The 19,343-nt window shown below is 42.5% G+C and overlaps 1 protein-coding gene and 1 pseudogene across 1 annotated transcript; one reads left to right on the top strand and one right to left on the bottom strand.

Annotated features, from left to right (window-relative positions):
* Positions 1–550: 550 nt before the first annotated feature.
* LOC105750263 (zinc finger protein 883-like) lies at positions 551–17,595 on the top strand. The gene is made up of 5 exons (XM_031964043.1): positions 551–763; positions 7,680–7,763; positions 10,068–10,194; positions 11,107–11,175; positions 13,884–17,595. Exons 2-5 carry the CDS (start codon positions 7,731–7,733, stop codon positions 15,506–15,508), a joined length of 1,854 nt encoding a protein of 617 aa, XP_031819903.1. The 5' UTR covers positions 551–763; positions 7,680–7,730; the 3' UTR covers positions 15,509–17,595.
* LOC116422733 lies at positions 16,807–17,604 on the bottom strand (annotated as a pseudogene).
* Positions 17,605–19,343: the final 1,739 nt, after the last annotated feature.

Genomic DNA, 19,343 nt, shown 5'->3' with positions numbered 1-19,343 from the left:
TTGCTGCCTTCAGAGTAGAATGGAGTCATTCTGATCCAGTTGTGCTGAATGTTTTTTCCTACAGCTCCTAATCATATGACCTCAATGTCAAATTTTTAGTGATCTCCCTGTAGAGGCTCAAACATCCCTAATAATGGGATGGAAGAACAAGTTTGACTTTAAGGGAGCCCTCTTTCTAATTTAGATTAGGAGAAAATCCAATCGAAACTGGATTAACACTTGAAGGTAAATTGAATCCCCAAGGTTCCCAAAGTCGAGTTGCAGTCAGGACCTCAAATGTGGGACCCACTACTTTCTGTTCGGCTGCTGTCCAGGATTTATCCTGCCTCCCTTTCCGCTCCAGAGGAAGGAGGGAGCCCCAAAGCTAGGAATGAAAGTGGGGAAAGGAGGCAGCCTGGGGAGAGGAGGAGATCTCAGAGCGGAACAGGCTGGTGGGTGGTGCCCCAGGTGGAATATGAGCCCTTGGGGTGGAGTTTGGAAGCCTGGGAGGAGTCCAGGCCAGACGTTGGGCCTCTCCAGTGGTGAAGACATTTCACGTGATGGAGGGCGGGGTTTGGGGCGGGGAAGCAGCTCAGGGCCTGAGATCCTGCTCTTGGGCGTCAGAAAAGGAGACAGCTCATTTTGGGAAGTCTCAGGGGCTGGCTAAGCTGAGTACTCTTGTGTCCAGGAGCAATCTCCTCCAGAGAGCTGGTTGGAAACTGGGACTTCTGGACTTGAGATCTCTCTGCCTCCTGCAAGGCAGCTCTGTAGGTGCAGGTCCCAGGTAGGTCCGTTCATCCCGCAGCATGTCTACCCCCACCTCCCTGCCCACCTCTGAGCTTTTGCTACTTGCCTTTGTCTTTGCTAATGGGGGATCATCTGACCTTCAGCAGCACCAGGAACGTGCTGCTCAACCAGACTCGGCTATTGGACAAGCCCTCCCTTCCCAGCCCTCCCTCCCTCCCCTGCTCCCCCGCCTCCTTTCGCCATCCCTTCTTTTCCCACCCCAGTACTTCCCAAACGTCAGATGTTATCGGCCCTGGATTTATCACCGATTCACATTTCCCCAATTTTAGACCTTCTCTAAGGACCCAGGAGTCCCGCCTTGTTCCTGGATCCTGGTTAGAAACGTGGAGCTTCTATCTTCCGACTTAGGCCCCTGATAGATTCAAGGATTCTGCCTGCCCTGAGACCCGCTCTGGACGCGGGCCCCAAAACTCCTGCCTGGCTCTGCCTCTGTCCCCTCCTCCCCCCATCTCCCAGGCTCTTGGGCTGCTGCCCGATCAGACCCCAGGCCCTGGCTCCCTGTCTCCAAGCCTAAGCTCTACCAGAGGGTCCAGGCAACCTCCCCAGCTCCTAGGAAGACCTGAGGGCACAGTCATGCTGCTTTCCGGGATCCGTGTCCCCCCGAAGCCTTCTGCCCCTGCAGTGTCTCTGATCTCCTCACCCTGAGCTGTGTCAGAATTTCTGTCTCCCAGATCTTACTCGGGCTCTCCTTTCCTCCTGCTTCCTGCCTCCTCTCTTAAAGCCCTGAAACTTCATCTCATCTGCCCCCTCCCTCCCCCGGTTAGATCTCAGGCTTCCCCAGCTTCCCCTGGTGCCTCCATCCAGAGTCGTCCTTGCATCCCCAGTGTTTGTTATATAATTACAAGGTTTCTACATCCTTCCCGATGCATACATTGTTTCCTCCTGAATTCAGAGAGGAAGGTTACGGTGTTACTAGCTCTCCACCCCCTTCGCCCCCTTCTAGTATTAGTTCTTACTCTCGCCCCATTTTTGTAATTGTTTCCTTTTACTTTTTCCTGCCCCGTCATAGACATTTTAGTCCCGACCTTTGAAACTACCTAGTTTATACTGATGACATTTTCTCATATATAAGTAAATAATTGATTGTCCTTCATGAGGGCCTTGGGATTGGTCTTTAATGTTTCCTTTTTTCTGGATCTTTTATATTAAATTTTCCATTGAGTCCTGGTCTTTTTGGTACAAATACATGGAAGTTTTTCAGTTTGTCATATGTCTATTTTCCCCCTCATTCCATATTCCAGATTTCTGGGTAAATTATTTAGGATGCAACTTCAGGTCTTTGGTTCTTTGAAATTTAATGTAATAAAACTTATGGTCTTTTAGAGTTGAAACTACTGGGTTTTGTGAAATCCTGACTATTTCTGCAGTTTTGGAGTCTGTCTTCTTTTCTGGTTGGATTGCAGTATTTTCTGCTTAATCTGGGAATTGGGAAATTTTGCTAGGATGTTCTTGTAAGGTTTCCTCAGGTGATCTCTTCAGTTGGTGAACAGTACATTTTGTTCTTTCCCCTTTTGTCTGCTTATTCTAGAACTTCAGGGCAATTTTCTTTCATAATATCTTGAAATATTGTATCCAGACTATTCTTTAAATAATAACTTTTAGGTAGTCCGACAATTCTTATATTGTGTCACCTTGATCTGTTCTCCAGTTTTTCTAACAAGACGTTTCAGATTCTCTTCTATTTTTTCTAGTTTAATTATTTTTTGGTGTCTCATAATGTCATTCGATTCCTTTTCTATTTTTCAAGAACTTTTTTATTACCTCTTTCAAACTGCTTAACTTTCTTTTCATAATTTCTTGGATTGCCTTCAATTCCTTTCTGAATATTTCCTTGATCTCTTATTTAATTTTTGAATTCCTTTTTATGTTCTTGCAGGAACTCCTTTCGGGCTTGTTGTGTACCTTTGATGTTACCCTTTGGGACAGGAATGGCTAGTTTTTTAACCAAACTATTTTCTGGATATTAACCATGAACTTCTTTTATAGAAAAATAGCTATTGTGAGGTTCTCTTTCCTTTGCTTATTCATCTTGAATTTTCATTTGGTTTTATTTTATTTTTAGCACCTTATAATAATGATCATTATTATTGTCAAGTTTGCTTTCTGAGCTCTGGGTCATGCTGCCTTAACCCTCAGCTCCTCCTTACTGTTATGTTCTGAATTTTGTCCAGGGGCTCAACCTCAGCAGCAGTTCTCACCTAAGTCACATGTAGGGTTCCTCAACTGCTATTCCAGAAATGTTTTTGCTCCCTAAAGTACTTTCCCAGCAAGTGCTCATTCCTCCTTCTCCACAGCCACAGCCCAGCATAATCTCTGGCCAGCACTGCTGCTCTTTTGTTTGTGCAAAACCTTTTTAATTCAATATAATTAGAATTATCCATTTTGTATTTGATAATATGCTGTAGTTCTTCTTTGGCCAGAAATGTCCTCCTTCTCCCCAGATCTGAGAGGCAGACTATCCTTGTTCTCCTAATTTGTTTATAGCATTGTCCACTGTATCTGAATCAAGAACTCATTGTGACCTTATCTCAGTATAGAGTGTTAGATCTTGGTCAGTGTCTTGTTTCTGCAATGGTCAAAAAGCAATACAGCATTAAAGACTTGCTTAATAGGAGTTAATCTGAGCCGTGACATCTAGTCTAACTTCTAACCAGATGGGAATTTTGTCTACAAAGGCTCTGAAAACTGCCCCTGCAACCTTTTCTTGAAGTTGGACAGTGAAGGGAACCCTTTCCCTGTCAAAGCAACCCCTTCCTTGTTGGGACAGGTCTAGACTTTAGAAAGGTCTTCTTGTTATCAAGCATAAATTGGCCCTCCTTGTTCCTAATGCTGCCCGGTGTAAGAACTTTTTCCTTATACTTCATTCCTTTTCCCCTCAAATCCCAGCACAGTTAGTGGGAAAAGAAGGGAAAGGGATAATCTATACATACTTACTATGTGGCAGGTACTGTACTAAGTATATAAATATTTTCTCATTTGAGCCCCACAACATACCTGTGAGTTTGGTCCTATCATTTTCCCTATTAATAATTGGGGAAACTGAGGCACACATCTATGAAGTAATGTGCCCTGGGACACACAACTAGTAAGAGTATGAGGATGGATTTGAAATCCACCTTTCTTGAATCCAGTCTCAGGATTCTTAGTACTGCAAGACCAATTCTCTCTAATTTCTAATAATGGAATTTTAAATTTAAAATATATATGGAATGAAGGGGGATCACTGCAATTTCCAGGTGTTTGCTATCACAAAGAGCCACTTTAAACTTCCCATCCAAACAAGTGATTGTCCTTCCATATTATATTTACTCACCATTCTTTCTCAAGCCGTATTTTACCCTCTCCCTGTCACTTGATTTTCTCTCCCACTCCCCATCCCATCCAGCTAAAAGTCCCTCTCCCACCCCATCCTCCAGTTTTCTCACCTCTATATATTGAGAAGCTTCTACATCCTTCTGAATGTATATATTGTTTCCTGGGAAATTCAGAGAATGAAGTTGCAATATTACCAGCTCTCCAACCTCCTCCCCACCTGCTTTCTCAGTATTAGTTCTTCCTCTTGCCCAATTTTTATAATTGTTCCCTTTCACCTTTTCCTACCCCATCATACAAGATTCAGCCTCTTGTCTGAGTCTATCTACTATCTACAGTTACATTGATAACATTTTCACATCTATAATTAAATAGTTGGCCTTAAGGAGTGCTTTAGAAGTAGTCTTTAATGTTCTCCTGTTTTTCTGCATCTTTTATATTAAATTTTCCATTGAGTTCTACCCTTTTTATTACAAATACTTGAAGGCTTTTCAATTTATCAAAACTCCATTTTTTCCCTTCATTCCAGATTATATTCAACTTTCTGGGTAAATTATTGTGGATGCAACTGCAATTCTTTTCTTCTATGAAATTTAATGTAATCAGACCAATGGTCTTTCAGAGCAGAAACTGCTGGGTTTTGTGAAACCCCAAATATTTCTGCAGTATTTTTTGTCTTGTTTTCTGGTTAATAATAATATTAGTCTACCTGCCATCTGGGGGACAGGGTAGGGGGAAGGAGGGGAAAAATTGGAACAAAAGGTTTTGTAATTGTCAATGCTGAAAAATTACCCATGATTCTTGTAAATAAAAAGCTATAATAATAATAATAAAAATACAATCATTCCCCGAGTTTGATTCATTTCCCAATGGAAGACAATACAACTGTAATGGGATTGGTTTGATTCTTGAGGGTTGTGATCACCCCCTCTCCAAAGCGCAGAGTTCTGTGATAAGACCAGTTTTCTGTAGTTTTCCAGTCAATTCACTGATTGTCCATAAGTACAGTACAGCACAAGAATATACATTATCAGAATGTTTGATCATTTTACTTTGCATTGTGAGTCCTGCTTCCTTACCCAGAAAAGGCAGCTCTGAGAAATCTAAATTATTAGTATATTTATTAGGAATATTATTTAAAATATGCATTACAAATATAATATGAAATTGACTAACATGAAAATCATAATGGTTGCACTGTGGGAAGGCTTCTAGAAAGTTTTCATTTTTCTTAATCTAAGAAATTTCTGTTGATGATGATGTTTTGTTCTAGAAGAGGACAATAGTAAAAAGGAGATGTCTTGATTTGTGTTTGAATGGGATGTAAGGGAGGCAGTGCTCTGCCAAGTCCTGTGGCAAGATAAAAATCCTGAATCCTTCCTCCAACAAAACATCAGGTGGATGGAAGCCTGGGGGAGGAGGAGCTCATGGGATCAGCAGCCTGGTGGGTAAGTGGCCAGGTGAAATAAGAGTCCTAGGGCTGGAGAAGAGCCTTTCCAATGACCATTGGCCATGTGATGATGGGCAGGGCTGGGAGAGGAGAGGCAGGCCCCATTCAGAGGTCATCACCCTGGGTGATTTTGGGAGTGAGGTCCCACCCTCCAGGCTTCAGGGGCGAGGCTGCTTGGGGCTCTTGAGTCTCCCAGGACATTTCTGGAATAAGTTAATGGGAAGCAGGAAGGCTTGGATCTCTGGGCATTCTCTTGGATCTGCCATTTTCTACTTACTGCAAACCTTCCCTGCTGGGGTAGGACCCAGGTAGGTGTGACCAGGGCTCCTCACAAGTCCTGCCTTCTGCTGGCTGCCCTTGCATAAGCATTCACACTTCTTATCTGCTCTGATGGCCAGTGGCTTCCCCATCTCTCAGAACAATTCACTTCCAGGTCTGGCTACTTAATGAATTCTTGGCCCCTACCTCTTTTTCAGGTTCCCAAACACTTCACAAATATTTAATGTCTCCCTCTTCCTCAAGCTTACCATGGGGTCATATTTGCTCAAAGGCAGGATTTCCCCATAGTAACCCAGGCATCCCACGTTCAGCCCCACTTGTGGACCCAGGTGTCCTTGTTCTTCCTCCAGCTCCTGTTTGATGAATTGAATGTGTCCCTTCAGACATGATTTCTTATGAGATTTAACAGGCTCTGCCTTTCTGCTCCCAGGAACCCTTCTTGGTTGCAGGAAATGAAGCTGTTTCCTGGGCGAACTTCTCTGGACCTGCACATCTTGGGCTCCTTCCCAGGCATGTGGCTCATTGTTGACACATTCCCTTTCAGGATTTTAAGCCTAAAATCTACCCAAGAGTCTTGGGAACCTTCCCCCATCTTCTGCTTAGATTTCAGGACTCAGCCATCCTGTTTTTCTAGATTCAACTACCGATCTAAATCACTTCTGGACACTTAAATTTCTTCCTTTTTACCCAGGCTTCCCAGTTCCCTGCCCCTTCCCCCACCATAGGTCCTGGGGGCTGAATCCCAGAATAGATTGTCTCTCAGCCTTAGGCTTCCTCGGTCTTTCCCTGGGGCTCCATCTCAGAGCCCTTATATCCTTACTTTATCCCTCAGTCAGTTTATTGTCTAGATAATATGTCTCTTGGGGAGAAGGGATGCTGGGAGGACTGAGTATCACTGGCAGGGAGATTTCTGACTCAGGGGACATTGAGGTTCTACACATTCTCATCCCATCTGGGGCCTCAAATCCCTCCTGCCTCTTGGATCTGTAGGAAAGTGGGGGAGAGGAAGGGAATCAGAACAGTAGGAGTAAGAGAAGGTGAGCTCATCTTCAAGTTTATACCATCCTCCCAGAGCCATCTTATTCCCTGTCCCTTCTATGTAAACTCCTGACTGCCCCTGTGGCCATTATCCCTGGGGACTTTCCCCTCCCAGCCTTATTGTTTTTGACTGGGTAAAAGAGAACATTCTTGCCTTCATTTCTTCCCCAACTTTAATCACTCAATGGATGTTGCCTCCTTCAGACTGAGGGCTTTCCTTAAGGTCAAGGTCTCCACTACTTCCAGGATCATCTCCGGTCATTCTGATCTATATCTGGCCACTGGAGCCAGGTGGCTCTGGAGGAAGAGGTGAGGCTGGTGACTTTGCACCTCACCACTCTCTCCTCCCCTGAACCAGTTTAATTAATTACCTTCCGAATCTTGGCTTACCAGAGACCACGGGGCCTCAGTTGTTGATCTGTGCTGGGGCTCTGTTTCCCTTTTACCCAGATGAGACAGATCTTTCCTTCAGTCTTTCTCAATTATCTAAGGCTGGAAAATTGTTTCTCCCCATTTTCTTGTAGGTCCTTTCACGTCATTCTTAATTGAAAGTTATTTCATAGGAAATTGGAGAGAGTTCAGGCAATATCCTGCCTGTTCTCTCCCATCTTGACTCCACCATTTTCATTTTTCAACCTGACCCTCCTTTCAGGCTTCCTCCCCTTATTGGTTAAGGTATCTGCCCTAAGGACAGGGCTATGGGCTTAGTAACTCCCCTGGAACCTCACCCTCTGTAATTTCCTGTAGGCTTGCCCCCTGTCCAGGAAAAGAAGGGAATGATATCTTTTCAGTTATAATCATCCCCTCCCAACAGCCTGCCGAGGACCAAGGCCTGGCCCAAGCAGGGAGCCTGAAGCCAGAGGGAATGGCCCCTGAGAGCTGCAGACCCCCACCCCAGGTGAGTGTATTCTACCCACATATGTGGCCACATCAGCCCAAGAGGGCATTTCCATAGATCTGGGAGGATGGTCTGTGAGGTGGGCCATTTCTCTTATCTGTGGATCCTTTACAAAAATGGGCAGGAAAGTGAATGCAATAAGAACAACACTGCCCTCCTCTCTGCTAGGTTTTGGACTGATTTACTGTCCCTTTGGCTTCTTAAGCACTAACTCCTTTCCCAGTTGCTGCCCCTACATATTTGGTTTAAATTTTCCCTCAGTATAAGTCCCTGACTAGGATGACCACTTCACGAATTAGTGTCTGTCATTTAGGTACCATGCCTTTGCTTTGGTCAAGTACCATCTACCTACTAGACACACACACACACACACACACACACACACACACCCCTTCTAGCCTGTCTCTGTGTCCTGTGGTCAGGCTCCCTTCTGTAGCCACTGACTTTCTCGGAAACCTTTGGCCTTGTTGTCTGGAGCTGGACCCTGGAAGCTTCCCCAGCTCTTGTCCTTTCCCTGGCTGGAAGCAGAGCAGACATTGTCCTCCTGCTGTTGCTCAGCTCCTGTTGCCTCAGGCCACACAGATCTTCCTAAATCTCTCTGAATCCCTTCTCTTTACCATTTTTGTGGTTATTTTATATATATTTGGCCAAGGCAGTTGGAGTTAAATGACTTTGCCCAGGGTTACATAGCTAGGAAGTGTTAAGTGTCTGAAGTAGGATTAGAACTTAGGTTCTCCTGACTTCAGGGCCAGTGCTCTAACCGCTGTGCCCTCTAGCAGCCCCTACTATAATTTGTTTTAACCGTAAATACAAAATAAGAGAAGAAAAAAAATTTCAGGGAGCCAGCAGAACATAACAGCTGATTTGATAAAAACAAACCTACATAATAAATGTTACAAATGGATCAGGTGTTGTCCAAAGTTTTTTTGCTTCCTGGTAGGTTTTCTTTTATTCCATTTTATTTTCTTTATCTCCTGAGACCCTGTTTCCTCCTATTGGGGCTACTGACCCCCAGGGCCATACATACCCATCTTCCCCAGATAGACATGGAGACCAGCAAATTTTAAGGTGCTAAACAGCCTTTCTTTATTGGTAATCTCAGCAGGGGTTATCAGGAAGCAAAAACAGGTGGCTGTATGTCTCTGCCTCTCTCTTTCTGCATGTCTGGATCTCTCTACATCTCTGCCTTTCTCTACTTTTCTCCGCATCCTTATTCCTATGGACTCGAAGCTGGCCATTTATATTTACTCTCCTCTGGGATTACCCGTGCCTAGCCCACTGAGTACTGCATAGGTGGATCTGCAGAAGAGATACAAATGGAGTTTGTGCTGCCACCTGGGAAAAGATCTAGCAAGAGGACACAGCCCTCACCTTGTCAAGATACACCTGTGAGATACAACCTCCTGCCTCAGAGTCTCTTTCTCCCTTTACTATTGCTTGGGTCAAAGCAACAGATATTTAGAAAGGGAAGAGGCTCTGTGGGATTATAGAGGACATGCAAAGAAGGAAAAATCAATCCCTGCCCTCAAGAAACTTCCATTCCAACATGGAAGACAACATGTCAACAGCTGTGTCCACACCAGCTCTACACAGTGTAGAAGGGAGGCCTTTGCATGACTGTGCCTCCAAGTGTTCTCATGCAGGATGTGACCTTTGGGTAAATCCCTTCTCTCTGTTTCAATTTGCTTTTGTAAATTGATGACCATTGGCCCAGCTCCATTAAGAAGTGTGTGATTCTCAAATTTGGAACGCAAAATCCTACAAAAATGAATGTTGAAAACTATCTGTACTTGCATTTGGAAAAATAAAATATTATTGGGGGAGGGAGGATAGTGTTTTCATCTGAATAAGACAATTTCTGGCTTTTGGAAAATTCACAAGATCATTTTTTCTGCTCAGTGATCATGGAAATGTTTTAGCTCTATAACACATAAGACTTGCTAGCTTCACACAAACACTTCATGCCATTTTCTTAATGTAGCACTATCTGATTTCACCTCCAAACATCCTCATCTCTCTCTGATAGAGAGAGATAACTTTCCCGATTGCACAGGCAGTACCATTTCCTAGTAAGACATTTTTCAATTTTATTCCACCAGAAAATATAAGATGTGTTTCTCTATATTGCACTGGTCTTTGGGGGACTTTGGTTTCACTTCTGGCTCTGAATCCTGGAAGGGCTGTCACGTTTGGGCAGATCCCTCCTCCATGCTTCAGGTCCCTTTTGTACATTGAGGAGCATTAGTTTAGGTCAGTTATGAAGCATACTTCAACTCTTAAGTCCTCTGGATGTTGGTGTTCTAGGAGCTGGTGACCTTCAAGGATGTGGCTGTGGACTTCAGCCCAGAGGAGTGGGGTCTGTTGGACCCAGATCAGAAAGAGCTGCACAAGGAGGTCATGCTGGAGAATGCTGAGAACTTGCTCTCCCTGGGTAAGGAGCGCTTCCCTTGGAACTCTGGAACTACATCAAAAGGATTGTCACCGTCCCCTCCCTAGGGTGCAGAGTTTCACGCTTTTACCAATTCTCAGAAAGGCCCAAGGGCTGCCTCCTGTCCCCAAGAGACAGGGTCCTCCTGCTGCCTGGTTCTTCTATGACTGGTCTTTGCATTGTAGGATGGGAACCCAGCAGTTTTGTCTGCAAACCTTCTGAAAACTGATCCTGCCCCTTTTCACTGAACATGGGATAGGATAAAGAACCCCCTTCCTCTTCAGGGGAACCTTTTTCCTTTGCAATGTTCTTTTGGGTAAAAAAAAATACATCGTTACCTCACTGCCCCTGGTGTAACTCACAAATTCCTAGCACAGCAAATGGGCCCCTGTTCCTCCTTCATACATCCCCCTGTACAGATATAGGGAGAGAAAGGGAAGGAAGGAGTTCTTTACATACATTTGCTGGGATCCAGGCCTTGTGCTCAGAGCTTCCTTCATGGACATTTTCATACTCGATCTGCACCAGAATCCTTTATTTTGGGCGACCATATTTATCCCCATTTTGTAGGTCTGGAGGCTGAAGCAAACAGATGAAATTACTTGCCCAGAGTCTCATAGCCAGGATGTGTCTAAATCCCAATTTAAACTTGGGGCTTCCTGGAAGCTGGAAAATAGAAACTATGGGATGTGGTCATCCTGCTTTGAAGGAGGCAGCACAAGAGGGATTTTCTGATTCCAGATTGCTTCCATGGCGTCCTTTCCCCTCTGCCCTCTTCCCCTGGAAATCAGCACCCTGAGAACCATCTTTGAGCTCTCCTTGGAACTACCCAATGGGCCTTGCACCTCGGCCCTATTGCAATGAAAAATAATGACAAGTTTCAAGGCTCACACCAACTATCTTCCCCCTCCCCAGGACTTCCAGTTCCCAGAGAAGATTTCATCTCCCATGTGGAAAGAGGAGGCCTGAGGAACTCCTGTTCTGGTGAGTGAGTTTCAAGCTGAGGTGCAGACTGCCGTCCCAGGAGTGTTCTTCATGCGATGGGCTTGGGAAACTGGCTTGGAATCCCATTTCAGACTCTTGGGATAGGGAGATCTTGAGCACACTTCTCTGAATCTCTGAACCTCAGTCTCTTCATCTGTAAAATGAGGAGGTTGGACTCCATGGCCTTTCAGTTCCTTTCTAATGAAGAATCAATGATTCTAGTGGAAGTCTTTGTTGGAAATTTGGGGCCGTCCAACAATCTACAACCAAAGAAAGAGGGCTTGGGATGTCTAATACTTTTCTTAGGTGTTCCTTAAGCCAAAAAGCATTTATTTTTACTCTTTTGATATTTACTCAAAACCAAAAATAAAATAGAAAAATGCAGAAAAGAACAATTTTTAAAAATGTTTTATATTCAGCAGAACATAAGGGAGGATTCAAAATCTAATAATAAATTTCCATAAATCATAAATGAAAGATATTGTATTCAGACCCATCCATCGCTTTTTGGTTTCTTGTAGTTTTTATTTTGTTTCTGCTGTGCGCTTTTACTTTATTCTTTTCCCCTTTTTCATCCTCTGCCAACTCCCCCATGTAGTCTACAGTTAAGCACAGATAGATAGGACAATCAACAACCTCTGAGGAAAGCAGGCCACAAGCTGGAAACGATTAGTTGGGAGTCTCCTTTTCTGCCTCCTTCCTTCCCTTCCTCCCTGTGCTTTCTCTCCTCTCTCTTCTTCCTTTCTTGCCTGTTTCCTTCTTTCTTTTCTTCTTTCCTTCCTTACCTCTGTTCACCTAGAATGTCATAACCCCTATCTACAGATAGTCTTAAAAGCATTCCCTCCTTCCCCCTTTCTTTCTTCGCCACTAAACTACCCCTGGATAGATTTCTTTTTATTTGTCTTCCTTCCTCCCTCCCTCCCTCCCTCTCTTCCTCCTTTCTTCCTTCCCTTCCTTCCTTCCTCTCTCTCTCTCCTTCCCTCCTTCCTCCTTTTATCTCTCTTCCCTCTCTCCCTCCATTCTTTCCTTCCTTCCAAAATTGGGGTTAAGTGACTTGCCCAAGTACACACAGCTAGGAAGTATTAAGTGTCTAAAGCCATATTTGAACTTGGGTCCTCTTAGCTTCAAGGCTGGTACTTTATCCACTGTGCCACTTAGCTACCCCAATTTCTTTCTTAAGGAACAAACCTTAAATCAAAACCAGTCTGATTCTCATTAATCTCCCAAAGATCCCTTGCCAAACCCATTTGGTCTTTGGGTCCTCATTGACTTAGACTGAGTGTAAATTGCAATCATTTGTGCTTTGGCCCAAAACCCTGAGCTTCTTCCCAGAGTCATTCATTCATTCCTTTTTATTTATTGAGATTTTTTTTTTTAGCCCAGGTGAGGGAGGAGATCCTTTGTCTCCATGGCTCCCTAGCTTTAATCACTGGGTGGGGGCAGCCTCAAGCACAGGAGACCTGTTACCTTAAGAAGGCCCAGGTCTCCCCTGGCCATCTGCATCCAGAGCCATTCCCAGTAAGCCTGATCTATAACTGGCCACTAGACCCAGATTGCTTTCTGGGGGAAAGTGACGCTGGTGACCTTGTGCAGCCTTCCCTCACTTAAATCCAGTCACTCATTACATAACTGACAGCTTCCCTTAGGTTAGGGATATGGAGGGAAAGACTTGTGGTTTTTCCATAACCAGAATAGGAGCCCTAGGCCCTTGTTATCTTCACTATGGGATTTGTTTATAGGTGAGAGAGGGGAGGAGACAGAAATAGAAACAGATTTGGCACCTCAGAGAGACCAGCATGCAAGCACTGAGGTGAGGTTGGACCATATGATCAGCCCTGGATAATGTCAATCAATCAATAAACATCAATTAAGCACATGTTCTGTTCTATGTATTGCATTAAGCCCTGCGTATACAAAGAGAGGCTGTCAAGAAATTTTAAATCCGGCATAAAAACTTGAAGAGGGCTTGAAAATAAGCAACAGTTTTTGAAATTATTCTTAGCTAATCCAGGCAAAGGAAAGTGGATTTTTTTTTTTTTTTTTATGGAAATGCATCATGTTTAACAGACATTTGTATATAAAGAGAAAGGGGAAGGGAAGTTTATGAAGGAAGAGTTGAGGTGGAGAGAATCAAAATCATAGTGACAACAATAGTAGTTAACAATCATATGGTGCCTATTGTGTGCCAAGAGTTTTATAGGTTTTATCTCATTTGATGCTCCCAACAACCTGGGAAGTGTGTACAATTATTACCTTAACAGGAAAACTAAGGCAAAGAAGCACATTCCCAGAGGTGCAGAGCTAGATGGTGCCTGAGGCTGAGTTTGAAAGAAAGGATTGGAAGTAAAATGGAGGAAATCTGTCTAGTGCAATGGATTGAGAAGCCTGTTTCCAGTTTTCAGTTTAATCTCTGTTGTAGGGATTTGGATCAGATTACTCAGCCATTCAGAGCTCATAGCCTGGTTTCTAAATTATGAGAACCTTTAACTTGCCTTTGTCTCAGCTTTGTTGTGGGGGTCCAATGTCATTGTACTGTGTGTGGAACTCTGTCTTAATTGCAACACTTTATTAGTGTGAGCTAATAGCATTCAAAAATGATTGAATCTGTCCATTTCAGTTTGAAAACGTTTTGCCTGGAGAAATTAAAAGTCAATGATTTTATTGTCATCCAGGATTAGAGGATATATTTGTGTGTTTGTTTCTTTCAGATGCAGACACGTGGTTTGATATGAAGGAGATGAGTGCAAATCTGAAAATGATCTCATGGAAAGACTTTTTTCAATATCGTGAATACAGGGTTGTTCTTGCTAAGCAGAAAAGAATCCTTACTGGAAAGGAACATTGTGAGTGGAATACACACAAAAAAACTCTAAGAAAGAGTTCCAGTGTTGCTAAAGATAAAAATATACATCCTAAAAAGAAAACACCTGAGTGTCATGAATGTGATAAAGCTTGTCTTGTACTCTCTTCTCTTGCCAAGCATCAGAGAATCCATGCTGGAGAGAAACCTTATGAATGTAAGAAACATGGAAAGACTCTGAGAGAGCGATCTACTCCTGTTAAACAAGAGAGAATTCACACAGAAAAACAATCTTATATATGTAATCAATGTGGAAAGGATTTCCAGTGTTATTCCAACTTGGCTCAACATCAGAGAATCCACACTGGAGAGAAGCCTTATGAATGTAATGAATGTGGAAAGGCTTTCACAAAGCTCTCTTCCCTTGATGCACATCAGAGAATCCACACTGGAGAGAAGCCTTATGAATGTAACGAATGTGGAAAGACTTTCACCTATCATTCCAGTCTTGCTGTCCATCAGAGAATCCACACTGGAGAAAAACCTTATGAATGTAATCAGTGTGGAAAGAGTTTCAGATGCAATTCTAAACTTGCTGTCCATCACAGAATCCACACTGGAGAGAAGCTTTATAAATGTAATGAATGTGGAAAGGCTTTCACAGATTGCTCCAGTCTTGCTGTCCATCAGAGAATTCACACTGGAGAAAAACCTTATGAATGTAATCAGTGTGGAAAGAGTTTCAGATGCAATTCTAAACTTGCTGTCCATCACAGAATCCACACTGGAGAGAAGCTTTATAAATGTAATGAATGTGGAAAGGCTTTCACATATCGCTCCAGTCTTGCTGATCATCAGAGAATCCATACTGGAGAGAAGCCTTATGAATGTAATGACTGTGGAAAGGCCTTCATATATCATTCCCGTCTTGCTGTCCATCAGAGAATCCACACTGGAGAGAAGCCTTATGAATGTAAGCAATGTAGAAAGGCTTTCATATATCGCTCCTACCTTGAAGTACATCAGAGAATCCATACTGGAGAGAAGCCTTATGAATGTAATGAATGTGGAAAGGCTTTCATAGATCGCTCCTCCCTTGATGTACATCAGAGAATCCACACTGGAGAGAAGCCTTATGAATGTAATGAATGTGGAAAGGCTTTCACACAGCGCAGCAGTCTTACTTCTCATCAGAGAATTCACACTGGAGAGAAGCCTTATGAATGTAATGACTGTGGAAAAGCTTTCACACAACGCAGCAATCTTACTTCCCATCAGAGAATTCACACTGGAGAGAAGCCTTATGAATGTAATGACTGTGGAAAAACTTTCACATGGCGCAGCCATCTTACTTCCCATCAGAGAATCCACACTGGAGATCAGCCTTATGAAGGTAATGACTTTGGAAAGATTTTCTCACAGTGCAAAAATCTTGGTAAGCATGAGAAAATCCACATTGGACATAATTCTCATGAATATGCAAACCTTCAGGCAAAGCTCAAATCTTGCTTAACAATAGAGAATGCACCTTAGAGAAAAACTTTTGAGTATCTGGATCATGGTACAGGTTTTAATAGATATTTGTTCCTGACTAGACATGGAAGATCCCAGATCCCATACTAGATGTAAAGCCTCATTCATATAATCCACGTGGAAAAACATCAGGCTTACTTCATCCCTGAATTGCCTCCAGAAAATTCCTAGAAGATTGAAATCATGGAAAAAAGGCATAAAAATGGAGGATAGACCTTGTTAATCAGCATGGATTTTCTGCTTGGAACAAATCTCCTATGGACTTGGAACAGGAAGGTCTTTAGCCCAGGTTCAATTCTGAGTTTACATGTGAGGATACTGAGTGGAGAGAAGACTTACAAATGTGTAGAAAGAATACTTGCCCTTACCTACAAGATTTGGGTCACTAGAAATCACAATATTCACACTAGAAAGAAACATTATACAAAACGTGTTTGCAGAAAGGCTGGATCTCATCCTTTGTGTAGAAATCTTGCTGCATATGAAACATGTGAATATAATGAATGAGGGAGGGCCTCTTCCTACAACACAGATCTCATTAGATATTGCAATTTTATACTTTGTATAAAGGTCGGAAAAAAGATTGGAGTTTTTCTCTGAAATCCCAAGATTGGTGTCCAAAGAAGGGTTTCCATTTTCACCTTGTCTTGCTGAATTGTATCAGGTGGGTTCATGGGGAAGTGAGGCCTTTTCAGAAAGCTGACCCTCAGAGGAGTGCCATAGTTTAAGGCAGAAATTCCAGAAATTCTCTCCCACTTGTGCCCTTCCTTAGTCTTACACGAACCACTTTGCCACATCAGCAAGTTTTGTAATGTATAGTTACTATTCTTAAGTGGAATGGGTTCTTATGACATATTGTGATCCCTGATAGAAAATCCAGGATATCTGGAGTCCACTGTGTGGTAAAATTGCTCAGTCCAGAATGTAAAAAATCCTGCTCCATCTCCTATATTTTGCCTCCCTTTGCTAGACTGCACTAATTGAGGTGATACCCCATTCCTGCAGAAATAGAATCAACCGCTTTCTGTTCTGACTATGAGAAACGTCTATTTGAAGTATTTTGGTTGGTCATTGTCTCACATGGTATGAGCTCCCAAAAAAAGGCCTTAAGTAAAGCACAGCTCAGGAATTCCTGATAACCTTCAGGTATTTTCAGGTTGAAAAGCATTTCTATCAATTAAAGTGGACTCATGGTTTTCCCTTTTACACTGATTTTGCTCTCCCAACAGGATTCACAAAGCAATGTGTGTTAAAAACAAATTAAATAGGTTTTTTAAAACAGAAAAAAAACTATCAATTTAACAGAGTGCTGGAGGCAATTCTGGAAAATCGAGCTCAGTCTCAAGTTTCACAGGGGTAATGTTGCTTGCAAACGGCCAAAAATCTATGCTGAACAAAATTAGGGACTGGGTATTACTGTAGTCAGGTTCATTATGAGGACTTTTCCTCCCATGATCAGCCCTATAGTACTTCAGGATTTGTGAGTCATTGCTAATCAGCACAAAAGGGCTAACCATTGGGAAACAGGAAGCTCAGAAAGCAGAGCTAAGCAGCAGCCAAGGTCTAGGTGTCCTTGAGGGCTTAAATGCTGCCAAGATCGAATTGAGCAAATAAAAAGTGACAAAGGTACTCACCAGCAGGAGGATCATTGGGGTGGTTCTAGTATCTGGGGAGAAATCTGTCAGAGTAAAGCTGTTGGACGCTCTTGTGTTTGTACAAGAGGTAAAGCTTGTAGCCATTGGTAAAGCTGATGAAGGTCATACACACAGCATCAGGCAGGGAGAACACAACTGCATAAAGCGGGACACTAATAGGAGTCACAGTAATTGATCATAACCTGCATTCTTTTGTTTCTGAGATGTTTCTAGTGCTCTTGGTCCTTTAAGTTTTTCAAGTATAATAATATTTTGCAGCATGGGGAAAATTCAGCAGAGGAAAATAGAAGGGATTATGTATTTTAGGATTCTAGTTTTAAGTTTTGTGAATCTAGGGTTCTGGGGAAAGATGATGATGGCCTGCTGTGGTGGTTTTCCTGGAGGCAGCCTTAGTCTCAGTTGAAATAAATAATTACTCCAAAATCGCAGCCAGCTGGTAAAAATGCAAACGTTTATTTCTCCTTCCAAATTAGCCTGGTTAGTTCAGAGACCTATCTCTCTGTTTGAGCTCTTGCAGCTTTGTCCTTGGCTTCTGCGTCTGCTTTCTTCAGCCTCCAGCTCAACTCCCACTCGTGGCTTCTCAATCTCCAAATGAGGCGAGTAGTCTTCTGTATCTCCCAGAGTGCTCTATTTATGCTACTTCTCCAAGAGTGGGATTGTGGGATATCTCCCAGCATGCCCTCTGGCCCTAAGGAAGCTGTGAATTCAGATATCTCTTTCTAGACCCTGAATCTCCCAAACTGTGAACTCCATTGAGTACTTAGATATTTATGAGCTCTCTAAAGGTGTGAACACAAGCATTGTTCAATCAGTTCCACTTAGTACCTAGTTTCAAGTTCTGGCCCAAAATATCTTCTTCTAAGATCAAATCAACTCCAATGTCTTAACACTTTGTAAAGAAATGTCTTAACACTTTGTAAAGATTCCAACAGCCTGCAAACCACTCAGGAGGCAAGTTATGCTGAGGGAAAGCCCCCGACCTACTCTATGAAGGTAGAATATAATTTTACAGCTAATATCATCCAGAAAATTCTTCACACCCAAAGTTACCAATCCCTGAAGGAAGCCCTTGGAGAGAAGTACCAAAGACTTGGCCAAAGTCAGCTGGGTGAGAATGAGATCTATGGGCCTCAACCTCTGACCAGTGAAGAACAAGAAGCTGAAGAGATGAAATAGGAAGAGGTTTCCCTGAACCCTGATTTCTGTCTGGGCCAAGAAGACAATGCTCAGGAAAATATCCATAGGAATCATGTTCTTGATGTGGTGAGCAGAAGAATTTCAGTCTGAGCCTGAGGGACCTGGAGAGAAACACAAGGACTTTATGCCATCTTATTCTCACCTGAGAAGAGCCCAAGACGTGACTCCTTCCATGCTATAGACAAAGTCAGGGATTTCTCTGCAATGACTCTGCTTGTGTGACTTAAGGATGCCTTCTGTCATTTACACATTATTGGATCATAATATTTATTTTTTAGCTAAAATGAGTAGACTCGGCTTTTGGGCTCTGATTTGTACAACAAATCAAGAGAAAGTGGTTAATGTTTTTTTTTTTTTTTTTTTTTTTTTTTTTTTTTTTTCTGGCTCAGTTTTCTGTTCTTCCTGATCTCATTTAAGGAAACTTACCTTGTAAATTGGTAGCTGTTTCAGTCAAACTCCCTATGATGTTTTTCTCAGAAACTGGTTTTGCTTGACTTATGACCTTGCCAATTTATTTTGAAGTTTACGATCCATAATACCCCCCCACACACACACACATGTTTTCTAGACACACTCCTTTCTTTCTGGACACAGTTGTTTCATGCTTCACTGCTAAATTCATGTAATATCATTTTAGATTCCAGGTCTAAGATTTTATATTTAATTTCATTTTATGAGATTCAACCCAATGAATTTAGAAAGAGGCTCGGATACTAGGCTAAATCAAATAAAGTGAAATTTAATGGCAAAAATGTGTAACATCTGGAGAATCACTTCTTATTTATATTTTCCCCATCAAAATCTCTTTATGATTCAAGGCATGGCTATGAGGTATGGGTCAACACCTCACAAAAACGGAATTTGTTAGTTCCTACTAAAGTAGTTATTTTTAGTAACCAATCCTCAGGCAGATTAGTTTTAAAAAGATTTTTTTATCCAATGTCTTAAAGAATTAATTATTGAGAAAAGATTCCTGTTTTCCT

Source organism: Sarcophilus harrisii, chromosome 3 (assembly GCF_902635505.1).
Source record: "Sarcophilus harrisii chromosome 3, mSarHar1.11, whole genome shotgun sequence".
Classification (NCBI taxonomy): Eukaryota; Metazoa; Chordata; class Mammalia; order Dasyuromorphia; family Dasyuridae; genus Sarcophilus; species Sarcophilus harrisii.
This window is presented reverse-complemented; position numbering and strand designations above follow the sequence as displayed.

Coding starts and splice junctions, on each gene's coding strand:
- LOC105750263 (XM_031964043.1), top strand. CDS start 7,731: ATGGCCCCTGAGAGCTGCAGACCCCCACCCCAG. Junction 7,764..10,067: donor GCTGCAGACCCCCACCCCAG/GTGAGTGTATTC, acceptor TTGGTGTTCTAG/GAGCTGGTGACCTTCAAGGA. Junction 11,176..13,883: donor CCTGAGGAACTCCTGTTCTG/GTGAGTGAGTTT, acceptor TGTTTCTTTCAG/ATGCAGACACGTGGTTTGAT.